Genomic DNA, 19,674 nt, shown 5'->3' with positions numbered 1-19,674 from the left:
CTTTGACTTTTACTTGAGTAGATTTTTGCCTGTGTATTTGTACTTTTACTTAAGTACATTTATTGAGTACTTTCTCCACCACTGGGCACAACATATTGTAAAAGAGCGCAGGGTGAGAGCAGCCGCTCACAGAAGCGCACGCAAACCACCCCACGCCACACCTGCATCCATAGCGAATCGTTTTGGATTCAGAGAGCGCGACAGCTAGCTGCTCTGAGTGACAGCTGAGTGTCCTGGTTTGGTCTGTATTGTTCTTTGTCAACAATTAGATTTGGGTCAAGCTATAAGTCATTTAGAGAACTAGGTCTTACACATGAGCGGCAGACGAAAACAGTCCTGATTGTGAGCATGACTTCAGATATTTAAAGCGAAGCCATTTTTTTTTTTTTTAAATGGTGTTGCATATATTGATACGAGAATAGTCGGTGCAATCAAAAGCTGGCGCATTTTGAATGTCTGAAGGAAATATACATCCTTCAGTGATGTTAGTCATAAGTGAGCAGAAGAAATTATTCAAAGGCTCAAATGGATTTCAGTCTGGACTTTAACTGGACCGTTCTAAAACGGAAACCTTTCTATTGCTGCTCTGGTTGTATGTTTAGGGTCCTTGTTCTGTTGAAAGGTGAACCTCTGCCCTTGGTTTACATGTTTTGCAGCCTCTGGCAGTACTACAGCATATTTAGCTTTTCTTTATTTTTGCTTTAATTTCTGTTGAAGAAAAGCACAATGGTGCCATCCCCATGTTTCATATCCAGGATAATGTGTAGTGTTACTTTTCCATGTAGCATTTAGTATGTAGACAAAAAACTTTCTGATTTCTTACCACATTTCCATCAAGACCAGATTTGTTTACTGCACAACTAATAGTTTTCTTGGCAGCAGATTAGCGGTGGATAATAGAAGCTCCTTTAACTCCAGGTGACATTTTAGTAGGCAACTGTGGTTCAGTGGGTGAAGTAGTCATCTTTCCTGTCATAAATTGATTGTGCCAAGAACTGAAACCCTAGTATATCTGTTTGAGTGCCGGTGGATGAATGTGGCTCTAGTGTAAAGTGCACTCAGCGGTCACCCTGATTAGGAAAGCAGTATATTAAATCAGACTATATACCCAGTCTGTTAGTTGAGGCTGATGAGCTTTTCTTGGTTGGCTTACTGCTGTGCAATAATGCTCTTTACTTTACTGCATATCTGCTTTGTTGTTTAATGGTGTAGAACAGGCATCTCAAACTCAGACTGGAAACAATGGAGTTCGAGTCGGGAAGAGTCTGGATGACTCGATGTTCCAAAATGTCTTCAGGTATTTGATTTTAAGATTTATGGTTCCTTGAAAATGTAAGTGTTCTGCCAAGCATAACTTTCTGCAGCCATTTCTTACCTATTTTTCTTACTACCAGAGAATGTGTCTGCTGCCAAGTTCACTTTCTGACCTTGGCTTTTTCACTGCATTTCATTTACATTCTTTTGAAGGATATTAGTGGAGAAGGTGTCTGCAGACATATGGCGAGTGTCTGCAACATGCTGGACAGATTCTGCCTTTAGCTTCAACAACATCAATGTAATTTTCAACACTGATTGCTGACTTCAGTGTTGAAGATGCTTGCATTTTTAAAATGGCTTGGAAAGGTTTTTCTGGAAGTGCTGGTTAGGTTTTCTGGAGATTGCTCCGACGTTGTCATGCGGTGCTTGGAGAAACGCCATGTGACGGGTGTTTGTAGTGAAACATCTGTGTCAGCTGCTAAGCACATAGCCTGGCTACGGCAGCATTCAAACGTCAAATCTATTGAATGCATATAATCTAAATCTATGGTTTACTGTATGACAGAACTTGTGGGCTGAATCAGCACTACTCAACGTAATCACAAAGAGTACTATGAAAGTCTCTCTACTGGGTTCCATGTCCGAGACCTATGAAGCCTCATTAGGTAAATTATGCTCCATAAGCACCTTTCTATACCTCTGACACTGTAATATATTTAATGCTATGGATTGGCATCAACTGACCAAACTACTTCCTGAATAAGTCAGCTAAAAATCATTTGACCTCTTTGGAATACTCAGATTGTTTAGAGGGTATCGAGCTTTCACCCCAGGATGCATACAAGATCATTAAGGACGGACCACATAAACGTCAAACAAGATGGTGGAACCACAGCAAAAGTAACATCTCAACCTGGGGCAACGCATGAAGTGGTGATGGGGAAACTGTCACTTTTTCATCTTTCACTCCAACCCCTTGCACAAAGCCAGACATTTTATGTACATTATAGGACTTCCCGTCACCACATTTGCTTCATTTCTTCAGGTTTAAACTGAAGATGGATTTTCAGCTACGCCAATCCATGTGGCAAGATGAGACGCAGTGTGCCCCCATCTTTACGTCTCAAATCACTTGTTTTCATGTTTGGAGGAAGTCGACACACACCACATGCTCAATGGGTCTCTGATCACTGACCATGTGGTGGTGAGGGACTCATCCTATGTTGACTGAGGTTAAGAACTCACTCAGATTATTTGATAGCCTTTACAGCCAAGTAGTTGCAGCAGCAGCATTCAATTCTGCACCAGACATGAAAAGGGAGATTGGTCAAAGTGTTTAGGTCTATAGAGAACATTTCAGAGAAATAGTTTGTTTTATGAGTTTTCTGTATGTTTTATTCTTAAAAAAAAAAAAAAAAAAGCATCTAAAGAATTAAAGGACTTTGCTCTTTATATAAAACATTAAACAGAGCACTGGGTGTCTGGTCTATGTGCTTGTATCCTTGAGTATAAATAATACGCATTCAGAGGGAAAGCAACACTTTTGATGTCGTACCTTCACATTCATAACAGTCTTTTTAATATGATTTCAGACACTTTCTATTTATTTTTATCCGTGCATATTTGTAATACTTTTCCCAACAGCAGAAGCAAAACTTATAATCTCTCAAGCTCAATGTATAAAAAAAATAAAATAACTGAATTTGCATAAAGTCGAGGCGGGTTTCATATGCAAAAGTAATCAGAAACTTATTTACATGCGGCTCCACCTTGATCCCTCAGTGTGCCAATTACAGAACAAGGTGTGCATGTTGAAATCCTGCCAGCAATTCCCCCTTTTGAGAGACTTGTTTGGACAGAATAAATGTATGATTCTTCAGGCAGGTAACAAGCAAGTGTTTGAAGACTGCGCGTCCGCCTTGTGCCTCACAAACAAACACTGTAATGATTTTGACCTGACCTCTTTAACACACACACACACACACACACACCCACACACACACACACCCCCACACACACATATATCGTTTATCAGTATATTCTAAAGTGTTGAAACTGGGGGGCAGTAGGTCACTGGTGATCAAGTTGAAAGTGCATCATCTTCTAAATCCACGTTCACACACACTTTCTTACCTCTATAAATGCAATTAGAAGTTCCTGTGTAGCTTTGCACCAAAATAAACTCTATACTCACCAATCACTTTATTGAATAAAACTGGTTAATTGCTTGCTGACACAAACTGTGAATCGCCTGGCAGCACTGTAATATATTTAATCATCTAGACCTGGTGGAAGACCAGCTGACATAACCTGCAGCAAACTGGCACTTTCAAAATGTACACAATAAAGTGGCCTATGGGAGTAAAATATATATTAGTTCTCTTAGTAAGTCTTATATTTGGCCTTGGACAGTTAAATGACTACTGAAAGCTCTTTTGTGTCACTGACTCTGTCACCATGTAGCTCGAACTGAAGGCTCAGATCTCATCAAAGACTGCCCTCACAACGGTGATGAAACAAATGTCACAGCTCTCCAGTGAAATCAGACTTTCGACGACCTGAGCAAAACGCAGTTTTTTTTTTTTTCCTAATTTAATTACTCCTTTGGCCAGCTGGATAAATAATTTCCCTGACCACGGACACACAAAGCTGCTGTCAAAGTTGTTCTGAGTAAATGTTATCCATCACCAAAGAGAGAAGTTGCCTACACCAAAGGCAGAAATGGAGACAAAATATGATCCCTCTACAAAAAGCCCGGGGCAGGCTGAAAATCCTGGAGAAGCGCGGTTCTACACAAAGCTTAAATCAGGTTTATTAATACCAATAAGTGTCACTGCCACACACACACATCTGCCGTCTTTCTTACTCAGCAAAATCATACACGTCATGATCAAGTTGATAAAAATTTTAAGACGTATGCCACAGACTTGTGGCCTGTTCTACAAAGATTTCAAAGAAGGATAAATAAAATTAACAATTACATGACTTGAATCACTGGCCGATCAAGGAACGCCGTCTCCTGTCAAATTGCTTCAGTGCAACACGCAGCTCAGCGTGGTTTGTAGCTACTCCTGAAGTGAGTGCGAAAAATGGAGAAGATCTTCTCCGGAGAAGATCTGCTAATAGAGATGAATCTGGCCAGAGGAGACGTGACTTTAGTGAACAAACCTCACCATGGAAACCAAAAAACATGGTAGACAGATAAAGCAGGGTTTAGGATTAAAAAAAAAAAATATCTGAAGTTTTGAACTGTTCTCAATTCTTTACCTAATTGAAGAGAAGGTAAAGAAGGAAGAAATTGTTAAAAGAAACCATAATGAGGTCCATATGAAGTATCCTATGAGATTCAGCAAACATAAAGTTGAAAACGGAGTAGATATATTTTAACCTGCATGCAAAATGCAGGTGAGTGGTAGAACAGCTTGGACACTCAACATAGTGGTATCAGTACAATTATGTGGTGAGTTTTCTTCAGCAAAGGTAAGGAACTCACCTTTCTGCTAAAATGTAATATTGTTTGCAGAGGTGGGACCTATTTAATAAAAATGTTCTCGGACCATTTACAGACTTTGCCACTTGGCGTAACGCAATCAGGTTCTGTTCATAGAAGACTGGAAACGTAAAACGTTCTGCTTCAGGAAGTCGTTTCCCTCATTTGTTGGCTTTCACACCTTCACTCCGTTCATCTCATGTCATCTTGAGTTAATGAAATCTCCCACTAATTTCTTTTGAAGAAACGCCTGCTGATACGAGAGTATTCAGGAATAGCACTGACCTGGAAGAGGAATAACGAGCCGAGTGGCAGGTGTTACGGCAGGTGGGTTGTTGACAAATGCTGACTGACACTGAGAAATCCCCTTAAAGTTAATGAAGCAAAAGAGACACAAGTTAAGAAAATTTATCTTGGTCTTTAAAGGGGAGATAAATGTCTGCCCAAGTATTGACTGATGTATAACTACCTACCAGAGGCTTAATGATTAAGTCCCTTTTAACATGAAAATTGATCAGAAGCTTCCCATATAAATGAGGCCTGAGGCCTTTGCCTTTATGTTCATTACCTGACAGTAGTTCAGTAAAGATATTTTTTTCTGGCCATGTATTTATTCCAACATTACATATAAAAAGTATAAAAGTAGTAACTGCGGGAGTTACCTGCAGTAATTATCCTGTCTTTTTTAGAGGAATGCTTTTTGCATGAATTTACCCCAAATGCCTGCTGTCAACCATTGGACAGTGATTTGAAATCGGCTGACCCCGTTCCATTGTCAAGTTCAATAACTTGCTAATTATTCACGTTAATTCATCAAAATATCCGAGGATATTTAACAAAGTGCACACTGAATGGATGTTTGAGCTGATTGTTACTCTTGGCATTCAATGTCTGCACTGTAAATGCTAGTAGTGTTTTTAAACAATTTTACAATTCTGTGTTAATGTAGCATTTTAGCAATTTTGCTTTTTTTTTGGCCATCTTACATTTCACAGATGAAACTATTAAGTCTAATTGCCACGCAGAGCTACTATGATTGCGTTGTCTTACCAAAACAAATATAACAAACAAAAGATGACATTTAGTGCAAAAACATCTTGAGGAAAACAACAAATGCATGTTTAAAATAATTGGTCCCTTCACACATGAATACACGTTGCACCCATTCTGACCTCTATAATCTCCCAGATTCTGAAATCAGATGTGAATCAGATTTGGAGTAAATGTTTCATGATTTTGATTGGTTAGAATATGTATATTTTTCCATAACTTTCTGCAATGTTAGAAGTTCACATAACCCACACAGGGGCAATCATGTTAAGTGTTGTGCTGTACCTCACGAAATAAATGGCATCATTAAAAAAAAGAAGTTAATGTTGAAATGGAATAGTAAAATGTGAAGATATTAATGCTTATGTGTGCATGGGTTTTCCAAACTGATAATCGCCTCTAACACCAAAGTCGTTAGAAAGTGCCTTTAGGACTACAGGTGTAATGCACTGCTGAAAAGGTGTGCATGAGCAACAGCCCACAAACCAAACACAGCAACACATTTTATGCTTTTCTTGCAACATTCATGCAATGATTTTATTAACACATTGATCTGTTTTATATGCTAGGCAAGACTTGTAGCCTAGCATAAAACACACATTTTATTTCGTATTTCTGAGGTTTTCATTCCTGCCTGATTCTTTTGAGAAATGGGATTAAACTAAAAATACCTGTTTGCAACCCTTTGCTGATTTATTATTTTAGCCAAATAACCACAGACGGTATTTTCTGAAAACATGTGAAACGTTGAATTTATAAACATTCCCATATACCTGCACAGCTTTTCTACAGTGAATCCTTCGTTCAGATCGTCTCTTTGGGCCGTTCCTGCTATTCTTCCACTTGTAAATAAAAAAAGGCAACAATGACTTTTTCAATTAACTTTCACGAATCAAAATCAGCCAACATGATATTTTGGTACATCTTTATTACAAAACAGGTGTTTAAAACCACTTGCTTTCAATTTTCAGGATATTTTTTCACACAGGTGCAGGTTCTCGCCTACTTTGAGATCATTATCCTGCCCTGCAGTGACTCATTACGAATATTTTGGCAATCCTTTCAAAGCGAGTGGCTGACTCAGAGGCTTCCACTGTCTCTCTTTTTTTTTTTTTTTTTTTTTAAGGGCCTCAAAGAGCTTTTTTAGATCTCGGCATGATGACACTACACATTTCAATAACAAAGTGAACAGCAGACAGTGGATGTCAGATGAGCAAGACGGGCTTCTCTCGTCACTTTGAATGGACGTTCTAATCTGTGGCACCTAATCAGAAATGCTTGATTCCAATTTATTGATTCTGAAGGTGCGATAACATGTGCAGCTACTCTTTGGATTTATTTTCTGTATTTGAATTCGAGGCACGCAATTTCAGATGCAGCCTCGACACTCCAGGGCAGAACCTAATTAGCTTTTACCGAAATATGTGAACGTAAAATCCTAGGAGAGTGTGCGTCGTCAATTCCCAGTTGAAAATAACTTATAAAGTTAGAAATTACATTTCTCTTTTTGTTTCCCCTTTCCCACGACTGGCTTCTTTAACTGGAGCTGAACTCGAGTTTAACACCAAGTGGGCTGCAGGGTTATGTAATGTAGCACAGTAGATATTTACAGGAGCAGGCAACGGCTGTCGCGGCGGCTTGGGCAGTAATGATGGTGTGGAACTGACATGCCTGCACGACCGTATAAGACCAAGTTGGGGGAAAAAAAAGTAATTTCTGAAACATTATCTGCATCTACTGCTCTAGGAGTCAGTCATTACAGTCAAGAAAATTATTATTAGTTGCTACCTTGAATTGTTTAGCCAGGAAATGAGTTTTCACCGCAGAGTTTGGGACAGTCATGATTTTTTGTTTTACTGCTGTGTGGTTGCTAAAAGTTGGGCATCTTCCACTTCTTTTCTTCTCCTGGCAGCAGCTAAAAATTTCTACGTATTTTCCTGGGATTTGCTTGAATAGACGAACACACAGCCAATGCATAACTGTGGCGCGGAAGAAAAACAATACAGGATTTAAAATTTGTTTTGCAAATGACAAAATCTAAAAATTGCATCATGCATATGTATTCAGCTTCGAATAAGTCAACACTTTTTAGAACCATTTGTGTGTGATTAAACCAGCGTGTCGCCAGTAAGTTTCCACGTCTACAGACCAAAACTGCTATCTATTCTTGTTTGCTAAAGAACTCGCGCTTAGTCAGAAAGGATTGAGAGCTTACGTGTGAACATGAAATTCCAAGTACTGACAGATTCTCAAGTATACTTGGGTCTAGGCGCTTCTGCATGAACATGCTCTGATCTAAGCCATTCATTGTAGTTTGATGTCCTACCTGGTGAATTTCTGTCCCAGTCTCAAGCCTTTTGTGTAGCTCTTAGAATATACTCAGAGGATTGCTGTGCATCTATAGCAGCTCCAACCATCGTCTTAGTTCAGCTCCCTTTGTGTTGGTCTCTCTCCTTCAGTTTCCACCACAGCTGAGCCTCATCTCTGATCAGCTCACCTGTTTCCTATGCCAGTTTCCACCCCTTTCTCAGTGTCTGAGCTCCTGGTTTTGTTGTTCATTGCCGGATTCTTCCATTACTCGGCCTGATCTATATGACCTGCTCCATACTGTGATGCCCCTGTATGTTTTTCTCTGCATTTACTTTTAAAGAAACTCTCAGACTCAGGCTCTGCAAAGCACAACATGACGTCTTCACAACAACTCTGCCCGACTTCTCCGTCTCTGCAGATCCTACAGCACGATGCCGTCGGCGCCGTGTTTTACGATGGGAGGTTGTGTTCCAACTAATGTGCAGCTAATCTAATTACTACAGTTGAAGTCGTATGTTTTCATATAAGTTGTAAAAATATAACATTAAATCAGACCTTTTCTGTTTTATGGCAGTTGGATTACCCAAATTATCTCTATTTGCTAAATGCCCCAAAAATTGAGAAATTTTCCAAAATCTTTCCTCAGATTAAGAGTTTTGCGTTAATTCCTTGATAATATCAAGGAGTTGATATTTTAGGTTTTCTTCAGCAAGTTTCTCACATTAGTTTGCTGGAGCTTTGACTGAGTTGGCTGAACTCTACTTCGTAACGGTGTGTCTGGTTAACCTTGAAAAATATGTGCATCTCCATCTGTGGAGTAAAACTAGGGAACACATTAGACATTCAATTTAAACAATATAACATTCAGTTCAAAAGCAAGAAACATGTTTTAAATAAGTTTAAGGTTGAAGCCCGACGACAGTAGGTTGTAGTTTACTCTACATTACTAGTAATGTGTGTGATTTAGGTCTACACGAGGTTTTATACAGCTTGGTAATGGTAATGTACATTTCTATAATAATTCATGGCATGGTATAAAACGATGAGTATATTATTGAGTATATTATTATATACAATGCATTTTTATTGATATCGTATTCTAAGATTGTTTTTTGTATATAAAATGTGTAATATGGTGATGCGGGCGCAAAGTCTTTTTCAAACTGATTTTTATCCATCTTGTTTGATTTAATTTTTGTAATTGCTTTTCATTTATTGGTATCCTTGGTATGATCATCTGGACAATCTCAAATTAAGTGCGTGAAAACTTCTGAGTCGAAAGACTTTCTGGTTCTCGGTCCATCACGGTTTATTCCTTGTGAAATGCCTTTCCCCGTCTGGCCCCCCCCGGGAAACTTTTGCCGTTTACCACAAAGTCAAAGGATAAGTACCCAAGTGGAGAGAAGTATAACTGAAGAGATTTTCTTTTAAAATAAAGAAATGAATCCTCAGCATGTTCCGCTGCTGTGACAAAATTCACAAGGGTGCTAATAAATCATTGCCGACTCTTAACCGCTTGCGAAGGGGCACATCTGCATAGAAAACTCTGGCGACTATCAGAATGAGTTTCCCCAAAGTAGTCAAGTGGGACACGTGCATTTAGATCCTCTGCGAGGATATCCATTTAGATTTCATGCCGTCTTCTCTCGCTGTTTTAAATTCCGTCATAAGGGCGATGACTTTAACTTCTGAAAAGTAGTCTGGAGGGCCGAAGGGGGGAAGAGAGGAATCGCATTGAGTTGAAAGAAAACCGTGAACTGGGAGGAATACTAAGGATCTTGTCATCTCCACCCCTCACACCTAATATAAGACCAAGTGAAAGATCTTTCAAGTACATCTGTGGAGGCTGCAGCGGGTAAGCTAGGAGGAGGGATGTGGGGAAAAGACGGAGAAATGCTGGGAAAGTGGGTAGACTCTTATTTTTAGTCGAGCAGGAGCAGCTTTTCAGAGGACTAAAAGTTATGTTTGACTGTGATTAGATTATTTCTTGTTGGAGGCTGTGCTGTCAGTCTGACTTTTGTCTCCCATTATGCTGTAATATCGGTGCCATAGTTCATTTCCCTACACAAAGATAATGAGCTGAAGCAGAGTGTCTCACCTGAGGAGCAACTGAGATCTTGCTGTGTGGGTTGCTATGTTGCCTCCTTTAATACGTTTTAGAGTTCTTCCTGCAGTCCTTGGCTATAAAAAGGGGATAACGGCTGTTTTTCTGATCTTTTCCGGCTTCAGTCGACTCCTCCGCGTTCTCCACTTAGCTTCAGCATTTTCTTTTTCCTTTACTGCTGAATTTAACAACGAACCAAACCGACCCGCTCTTAACGACTCAAACACAGAACAAATTTCCGCTGCTGTCGTTTGCAGAGCGTACCTCTTTGCAGGTAGATTTCTGAGTTCGCTAATTATCTCCCCTTTCAAACAACCCCATCAACTAATGAGTGTCTTCCAGGCACAGCTGGAGTGAAATGTGGCTGACACAGAGAAGAGTTCAATAGCACCGCTCAGGGCACCAAAAACAAACGGCAGAGCAGTGGCGAACAGGCATTTGATGTGTAAACAGCTCTGCAGGCAAAATTAATGCTCTACAGTTCAGACTAATGCTGGATAATAAGGAGTTTGTGTTCCAATGACACAATTGTACTCTATTATGAATTAACGGGCGTATTTTCCAGATGAGTGCAATTATTTGAACAATATCAAAAGGATTTCTGTTGTAATTTTCCTGAGAAACACCCATTTTAAGCTTTTATTTAGATATGATGCTTACAACAGAGGCTTTGTTTATCTTCCACTTCTAGACAAGAAACGGTATTGACTTGTGGAAACCAGAAAGCCCCAACTCCATCTACATGTTATTTTATTTCTCATGATAGCTACCACATCCTGTCTCAATCATTCACTGTTTTAATACTCTGGGTTGTGGTGAGGGAATAGAGAGAAAGAAAACAGAACACAACAGCTGAATATGTTTTTTTTTTCATTTACTTTTCCTAACTGAAGAGAAGCCTGGTTCACAAAAATAAAACCAGCATATAATGAGCAGCAATTTTTTTTCTCCAGCTCTCAAATCACAGTTGTTTTTTTGTTTTTTGTTTTTTTTTTTAGAAAAAAAAAAAAAAAAAGGGAAATAATCCCTGCACCCAACCTTGAACACATTACAGTTGTCAAAATGAAGACCTCAAGAATCAGTGGTAAAAGTGGAAAAGTTGCTGTTCATCCAATCAGACTGAGACGGCATGAAAAGGAAGGGTGCCACAGGCGGCGAATAGTTTTATTTTTATTTTTAAGAACATTAAAACAGTTTGTAGTTTTAAAACCAACTACTGTATATGCTAATTTGTGTTGGTTATATTAGAAAAAAGTAAAAAAAAAAATAAAAAAAAAATACCAGTTTGTGGTTGCAACATGACAAATCCTGAAAATGTAGCGTATAAATATTTTGCAAGACACTGCATCTCATACAGAATACTCTTGTTTTTAGTTTAATTTTGTGGAAACCTTCCAGCTACTAGAAAGTTTAGACGGAATCCTTGCATGCAGGTGTGATGGTACTGCTGACAAACAAGTCTTGACCTTGCTTGGATCTCCCACATCAGACAGTTGGCACCATATTATAATAAGCCGTAACTCCATGTTGATAGGCCGCCGTGATGCCTTTGACGAAACCCTGAGATATTTAACAAGTTGGGGAAACTCACGAAAACCTCGGCTTTGGCAGCTGTCAGACTTTCTAACTTCAGCATGACACAAATCCAATTTCATTTCCTGCCGTCTTCGCAGTCCCTGTCCAAAGGTGTATATGCTTTTGCCATACGAGCATTTATATATGAACCAATATGCATTTCACTCAGCTTTTGCAGACTGGAAGGCTGAAATATACAATGTTACAGATGGTCCACATTTCCCTCATTGAAATGCTGAGTTTGATGGAGGTTGTCCTTATTTTTCCCATAACATGATTAATCTATAATGTTACCTCAGGCTGTGTGTTTGGAAGTGCAAGCCTTGCTTCACCTCTTCAGGTGCAGACAGGTATTGCTATTCCCTGCACATCTCTGCTTGACATGAATGGATTCTCAACATGTCTCAGGTTTAACCCTTCTCTAAATTGGTTTGGGGGAATTCGTATAAAAACAACATCCAGGGTCGCCAAGGCATGCACACACCCCATAGTCCCTTCAAATGACATATTGTGATGGTGTGATGCAAGCGCAAGCTTTAATTAAGCTATAAATTAACATACATCTGTTGCAACTGCAGAGCACTTTCCCTGGTCTGAGGGTAGTTCTTCCTGCTAACACCACAGTTATCCATGTATGCCTACTGCTGCAGCAAATGGTCTAATTATGTTGACTATATCAGTACATTTGCTTGTGAGCTGCAGGCTCTGTCCAGTTCTTTTATTAGACCAAAGATCCAGGCTAATTAAGTCATTTTGCTGTGGCCTTTTTTTCTCTCCATGTACATATCTCATCATGATTCCATGTCCTTTAAGAGAAACAGAACTGCTGCACAGACAAAAAAAAAAAGGTATTTTCTTAAATCTAGGCTTATGCTATTGTGACTGATGTAGACCAATTTGAACCAGCCATTAGGTCAAACATTCTGAGCCATTTTGTTGGGGGACAAAACGTCTCGACAGGAACCTCATCATTCTTTTCAGACTGCCACTTTGAGATTAAGACGGCAGCGATACTTTCTCAAAGCATGACAAAGAAATGCCAAGATGCTAAAATATTATTATTCACAACATCAGAAGGTTGTGTTAATGACTTTAGTTCACATGACAGAGAACATGTTCGGTCAATATTAGCCTTCTATCTTTAAACTAGCTAGAGGACGGTAATGATAGTTTTGAAGGTCATTCAAACCCAGACCAATGAACTGGTCATAAAGGCAGCATTTTAAACGATATAATCTCCTGAATTTGAATGTAATTATGCATTCATAACTACATTCTGACTGTGTGATATAAAAACTCAACGGACTGTAAGAAGTTGCTAAGTTTGACTTTCTATCAGACGTGTGGTGTGAAGGAGCTCCTTTAAAACCTTGACAGCTCAAAAAAAGACTTGATGTTTCCAAACTGAGTTCCTGTGGTTTGAACCTCAAAAGGCCAGTCATGGTGAAAAGATTGTGAAGATCATTGACACAATCTTGACTCTGAAGATTGGGTCAAAATATCTCTACTATAATAGATTTCTTAAGACTTCTTGCTACTGCTTGATGCCCGTCGAGTTGGTGAGACAATCGCCTATAAGATTTGGGAGGTAAATACATTTTCAAATGGGACCAGGTATGTTTGGACAACCTTTTTCCCTTAATAAATGAAATCATCCTTTGAAAACTACATTGTGTATTTACAAAGATTGTTTTCTCTCTTATATTAAAAATTGATGATCTGAAAATTTTAAATGAGAATTCAAACCAATTTTCTGTTTTTTAGAAAATCCCTTTTTTACATCACTGTGATTGTGACACGAGACTAAATTGAGAGCAGGGACTCATCCGAAGGAGCACCAAGACAATCATGGAGGAGTTGTAAGGGAATACAGATGAGTATAGTATTAAAACTGTCTTCTTTAATGGTTAGTAACACTTTTTTTTTTTTTTTCCCCCCTCCGGCTTTCAAGCACCAGATGGGGCAGTCTGACTTAATCTATATCCGCTCTCCCCGTCACCCTGTCTGTCTTTTCCTCTCCATTGCTCACAGCTATAAACATATATGACCGGTCTGTGTAAAATTCCCTCATCTTTGCGGTCGTGACCAAACTGCCGTGGTCTCTGTGCCTCTGTCTAGGCAGACGTGAGACTACGGTATGCTGATCCACACTGCTGTGCATGTGGAATTGCACACAGATGATTATTAAAGCATGGATACTGGGAGCTGCACGGGTTGGAATGGACTGCATAATAAACCCCTCCAAAAATCTCGAATATTTCACTGGAATCCACAAAAATATATTCTTGCTGTCATTTGGTATACACCCCTACTTATTAATGCATGAAGCTCGCCTCCACAAGACATAAAACACGCTGTGCTATTCATTTAAATATGTCTATATGCAGATTATAAATAATAGAGAGCCTACATTAATTTTAACATACCTGGTGCATATGGTAATGGTTACCATGATAGATAGAGATTCGACTTGAAGCATCCTCATCAAGTGGAAGCTATGAACTGGAAGCAAAGTTATTTTAATCGCTTTTAGTGCCATATTTGAAAATTTGTCTATTATAGTACGTTTAATAAAACATATCCAACTTCTTGGGTATTCCTTATGTATACAAAGCAAAAGACATAAAAAGACTCTCAATCGAGATTTAATACAAAAACAAGACTTTATAGCGTTCTACATGCACGTCTTCTCAATATAGCAAGATGAAGGGAAAAGGGCAAATTTGCATTGGGAACAAAAACTTCAAGGAATAAGGATTATTTTTGGGGCCCGTGTGAAGTTAGGCCACTTTCTAAAAATGAATAATTCACTGAAGAAATGTTTTCATCATGTTGCTTCATACATGAGTGAAATTAAGGGATTTATATATCCTCCTTTGGGATGTTTTGAATTTTTTATGCTGTTTTTGACGCTGCTGAAAAGCTAAACCTCAAGGTTAAATCGACTGTGTTAAGAAAATGATAGAAGATCAAAACACTGTCATTGTATTTTACCCGAGCCGACGTGCGGCTGGGATGAATTAAACATAAATGTCTCTTCCTCCTTTAGCTGTTTAGGATAATCGGCTGTCATTGTGAGCTTATTTGATCACAAAATGTATGTTGTACTGTTTGACAGTGAGAATGGTGAAACAACTATTTATTTTTTTTTTTTTAAACAAATGCATAATCTAAAACAGCCACTAGGGGCAGTGCTTGATCTTTTAAAAACATATAATTTATTTGGATGTTACTGCCTTATAATTGAAGAAACTTTCATTTTATATAATGTATTATTCTCTCTGTTATGGCTTAAAATCCTCTCAGGGACGAGGTACATTCTTGATGAAAAAGTGCCACAGAAGGGAGAGAGTGAACTGTAAATTACTTCAAGTTTGAAGCAAATTATTGAGTCGCTTATTTAAAAGTTTCAAATAACAGTAAAAAGAAAAAAAAAACCCTCATATGTCTCGTTCACAGGAAGCATTCATGTGTCCTGTTCATTCTCTTCCCTTTTTTTATTCCACTGACATGCAGACACAATGGGTTTATTTTTAGAAGTGTAAAGTCACTGGATGAGCCGAAGACAGTTCATCTCAGCATAATTGTTCTGAAGTGCACTTTTGGTGCCGATTAACTAATCAGATGTTGAGGTTTATTTGATGGGCCAACTGGACAGGTTAATTATTCGAGGCTGTATTTTAGCACATGAACTTTGAAATAACATTAATAGCAACATAGCTGAAAAAACAAAAATAAAATAAAAATCACATTTGACAATGCATGTGTTCCCCCAATATGTCACCCTGAAAATGCAAATCACTGGATCTATGAGGATCCAGTGATCCTGGAATCATCATGACATTTAAGGAGTGAAATCATTTTTGGATACATTTGAATTAAATCCAGCTATTCACAGTTCTATTTAAATTCTAAGCATCTATAGATAATTGTTTCAGGATTTTTTAAATATAATTTACAACAGCCTGGCAGTTTTAGTACTTGATAGAGCAGCTTAGACTGTGGCCTGTCCAATAGATCGTGACGTCTGAATGATTAATAAACTGAACAACGCGTCCACTCCAGACCAATCGACTAGACCCCAGACAACACGTGTAAGTAGGAGCACTTAGTATCCATTTAGCCCAGTTGGATATAAGGCCTGAGCTAGTAACCAAGATACTAACAAAGGATGTGACCTTGGTTCACAACGGGCTTCCTGTATAGGATCATTTAGGTTGACAAACATACAACATATGTTGGTAGTAAAATGGAAACACGGTCTACTGTGCCTAAAATAGATATGGGAAAAATGGGTTCAATCTGTGTAATATGTTAAGCACTCTGGTATGAGTCCCACTTTATTTTCAGAGCTTTTCTGGCTCAAACCCACCCAGACTGTTAACACAGGGCTATTGGATAATGGTCAGTCCCATATGGGAGCCATTGACCAACCCATTTCCTGCCAATATTTATAATGTTGGCTGAGAACAGGAAAATGATGTCCATCATACACTCCAAAGCACAATAACCCCTTACTACAAATAAATACTGAAAAAAAGTATAAAAAATGTCTTATTTAATCATATATTTATCAAATTAACACATTTAAATAAACAAAGATGCATATATATATATATAATCATCAAGCATATTTATTGTCAATTTTATTTCTTAATTGACATGTAGAAATAATTATTCCTTTATTGCTTAATGGCACAGTTGGACTTCCATAGACTCTCTTTCTTTCACTGTTGAGAATTGAAGGCGCTGTCCAGCTCGCTGGTGGTGCTGAAAGTTTCTGCTCTGTGCCCACGACCGACTTAACCAAACAATTAAGAGATATTTCCGTTTTTTTATGACATCCACAAGAAATATCCTTTAATTGTAAGATTATGCCCATCGAGAAAGTCCGACTTCTCCCTCTTCTTAGCCGGTTTGTACACGCAGAGGTACATTTGGGGATAAGTGGTGCCCAGATGCGGATTTACAAGCAAAAGTAACGCACAAAACAAAGCGATCCCACGATTAAAGACAAAGTGTGGCGCGCATTTTAAGGAATCCATTTCGCGGACATAGTTGTGTTCCCTTTTGCTTAATGATACCCCGGTAAGTCCGGCAGCCTGCTCCCCGGTACACTCCGTCGTCTTTTAGCTTGTGTCACGTCTCGCCTCTCATCAGTCAGCTACCGCCGAGGACGGATCGCGGCATGGAAATCCGTTTTTCTTTTTCCCCCCTCTCCCCATGACACACCAGCTGCGCTCCGCCGTTCCGCTTCGATCCTTCACGTCTCAGCCGAGGGGAGAAAAAAAGCGCACACTTCTCTCTCAAAAGTGAACTGTTTCTTCCACTTTTCACCTCTTTTGCAACATCTTTGTCGGATTTGGGCTCTCCAGTGAGAAATTCTCGCCTGTTTTTTTTTTTTTTTTTTTTTTTTCCCCCTCCGCCTGTCACAACCCCCGGCTTTTTTTTTTTTTTTTTTTTTTTTTTTTTTTTTTTACTATTATTATCATCGGCTCTCTTCGCGTCTTTCTCCGGCGAGTCCAAATCATTTCTCCCCGGCTCGTCAGGACGGCGGCAGAGTCGTGAAGTCTCCGCAATCACGTGATTGAGACAGAATTGAAGAGCGTCTTTTTTTTCTTTCTTCTCTATCTCCCCTCTCTCCTTGGTGTGTGTGTATGTGAACCTCTATCCGTGTGTAGTTAGAGGGGTGTCCCTCCTCCGTGTTTTTTCTCTTTTTTTTTTTTTTTCTCAGCTGCTTGCCATGCTTTAGACGCCGGAGCGCCGGGAGAGAGAAGCGGGAGTGAGAGAGAGGTGCGCCGGGTCTCTCCCTCGCCGGGCTGTACCTGTCTCCTCAGACCTATATCGGGTCCCTATCGGTTCCTCCTCGTCCTTTATGCCCACCTTCATGCGGTTGACCTGATTGTGTTGGCTTAGAAAGAAAGGAGAAAAAAACTTAGAAGGAAAGCATTTTTTTCTTTCTTCTTCTTCTTCTTCTTCTTTTATTTATTTCTTTTATTAGATTTTTTTTTTTAGATTTTCACCTGTCTGTTCAGAAGGGAAAAGGACCACCGTGGTTTTTTTTTTGATATCTACTGATTGTATTTTTCTTCTCCGGGGGTGTCGCTCCGTTTTGGACAGTGCAGGACAGTCGAGTTGAAAGCTTGGATGAGACGCCTCGCTGAAATACCGAGATGGAGTTGCTGCTGATCTGCTTTTCCTTTTGGATATTGCACTGCAATCCAGCCAATGCGGACTCAATCATTCATATCGGTAAGCGTCCGAGGAAACGTGATGCTCTTAGAGGCAGTTGTAAAGGAAATAAAAAATAATAAAAAAAAGCTCAGCCGACACATGAGATTGTAGTCAGACGGCGTTGTAAACAGTCTAACCAGATCGCCTCCTGTCTTTAACACTATCAAACGAGGTAAAAAGTTTTGGTTCCCCCACACCTCACCTCCTCTAAATGCCAAACATTTAGTCACGGCTATCTTCTTTCTGCCCACTATAACGTATTGAGTGATCTCTTGTTTTTCTGCAGGTATCGTCTCTGCATTCTCCCTGGCTTCAGATCAAAAGCCATAATAAGCACATAAATTGCGCTCCGTCTGCATTCAGAACACGGATTACAGTGAGACGCGTTTTAATTAAAGCTTTGAAGAGCTTGACGTCCATAAGCCAACATGCACAGGGGTTTCTTCTTCCTCTTCTGATTTTTTTTTTCTTTTTTTCGGCCACATCTTGTGCAGCCAACAAGCTTCAACTTTCACCCAAACGTGACTGCAATGTCAAATAACACAGAGAGAGAGAGAGATGGAGTGAGAGGGAGGGAGAGAAAGGGGTGGGGGACGTCAGCGGAGTTTTAGAGATGCAAAAGGGCATAGAGCCTCTTTGTACTCCAACTTCAAACCAGGGGTATGCAGAGATGGAGGCATCCTTTATCAGAGGATGTTCAAACAGATTCTCTTCAAACATGGCATTAGGCTTTATTTTTTTTAATCCAAACAAATCATTTGCATTAAATATTTGCATCTCCCCCTCAGCCCCCACCTTGTCCTGATCAGATCACAGCGACCAGCCTTGTAATCCCTGATAAAAATGTCAATGTCACTGTGTTCAGATTTCCGTTCTGTCGCTGCTGCTGCTGCTGCTGCTGCTGCTGCTGCTCACAGTTTACTGCAACAGTCTGGCAAGCAGCAGGTGCTCAGTCACTGGCTTAATACAGCAGCGGGACTCCATCCAGATGATGTTGGCTGATGCTTTGCATAGCGTTATAGGGTACCCCAATTATATCATGAATTCCCCCTCACAGCGATATGCGTGTGCACTTTTCCAATCGCCGGCCGATGCCATTTTGATCAACAGAGGAGCAGAGGTGGTTTAGAAGCAGCGTGCCTCCTGCATGCAAACCTATCATGCTCAGTAGGTCGTGTGCATTAGGTCTGATGAACAGTTGCTGCTGCGGATAATAGACTCGGCACATCAAATGTTGCAGTCTTCACCCGTGGCAGACTAAGCTCAAACTAGATGATGCTGGAGATTAAATGTAGTCGTGTCACTTTGATGAATGGTATCAACAGGTCTGTGAATGACCTGGGATTACATTCTGTAGCCCCGACCTGGCATGGACGCCTTTAGGCTAGACCAATGAAGGTGTGCTGTGGTATCTGGTGCCCAGATGAGCAGCGGTGCGTTCCAGTTGAGACGCCCTGACCTGTCTGCGGCCCCCATATGCAGCAACGGTGATGCACTCCGTTTTCTGAAACCTTTATGTCAGAAGCAGTGTGAACTGCTACAGTAGTTTGAGCTTCATTGGTTCATTTGTTCAGACACCAAGTGCCTCAGTGAGCCTTAGCCTTGACTCTGTTGCCGGTTCACCACTGTTCATTTATTTTACCTCGTCTGGCAG

At 39.8% G+C, this 19,674-nt stretch overlaps 1 protein-coding gene across 2 annotated transcripts in view; it reads left to right on the top strand.

Moving 5' to 3' along the window:
- LOC106945576 (glutamate receptor ionotropic, delta-1) overlaps positions 1 to 19,674 on the top strand; it is a 349,094-nt gene that overhangs the window by 72,413 nt on the left and 257,007 nt on the right. The window contains exon 1 of one of the 2 annotated variants that reach the window (XM_015029359.1): positions 16,437 to 18,038. The exons of the other annotated variant lie outside the window; for it this stretch is intronic. Coding sequence (XP_014884845.1) covers positions 17,960 to 18,038 — 79 coding nt within the window. The 5' untranslated portion in view covers positions 16,437 to 17,959. Of the gene's footprint in view, positions 1 to 16,436; positions 18,039 to 19,674 lie in introns of those variants that run through there. 2 annotated transcript variants of the gene reach the window in all.

The sequence above is a fragment of the Poecilia latipinna genome, unplaced genomic scaffold (assembly GCF_001443285.1).
Source record: "Poecilia latipinna isolate Pla-1442-1.1 unplaced genomic scaffold, P_latipinna-1.0 Scaffold151, whole genome shotgun sequence".
NCBI classification, from domain to species: domain Eukaryota; kingdom Metazoa; phylum Chordata; class Actinopteri; order Cyprinodontiformes; family Poeciliidae; genus Poecilia; species Poecilia latipinna.
The sequence above is the reverse complement of the archived record's forward strand: the minus strand, read 5'-3'. Positions and strand labels throughout refer to the sequence as shown.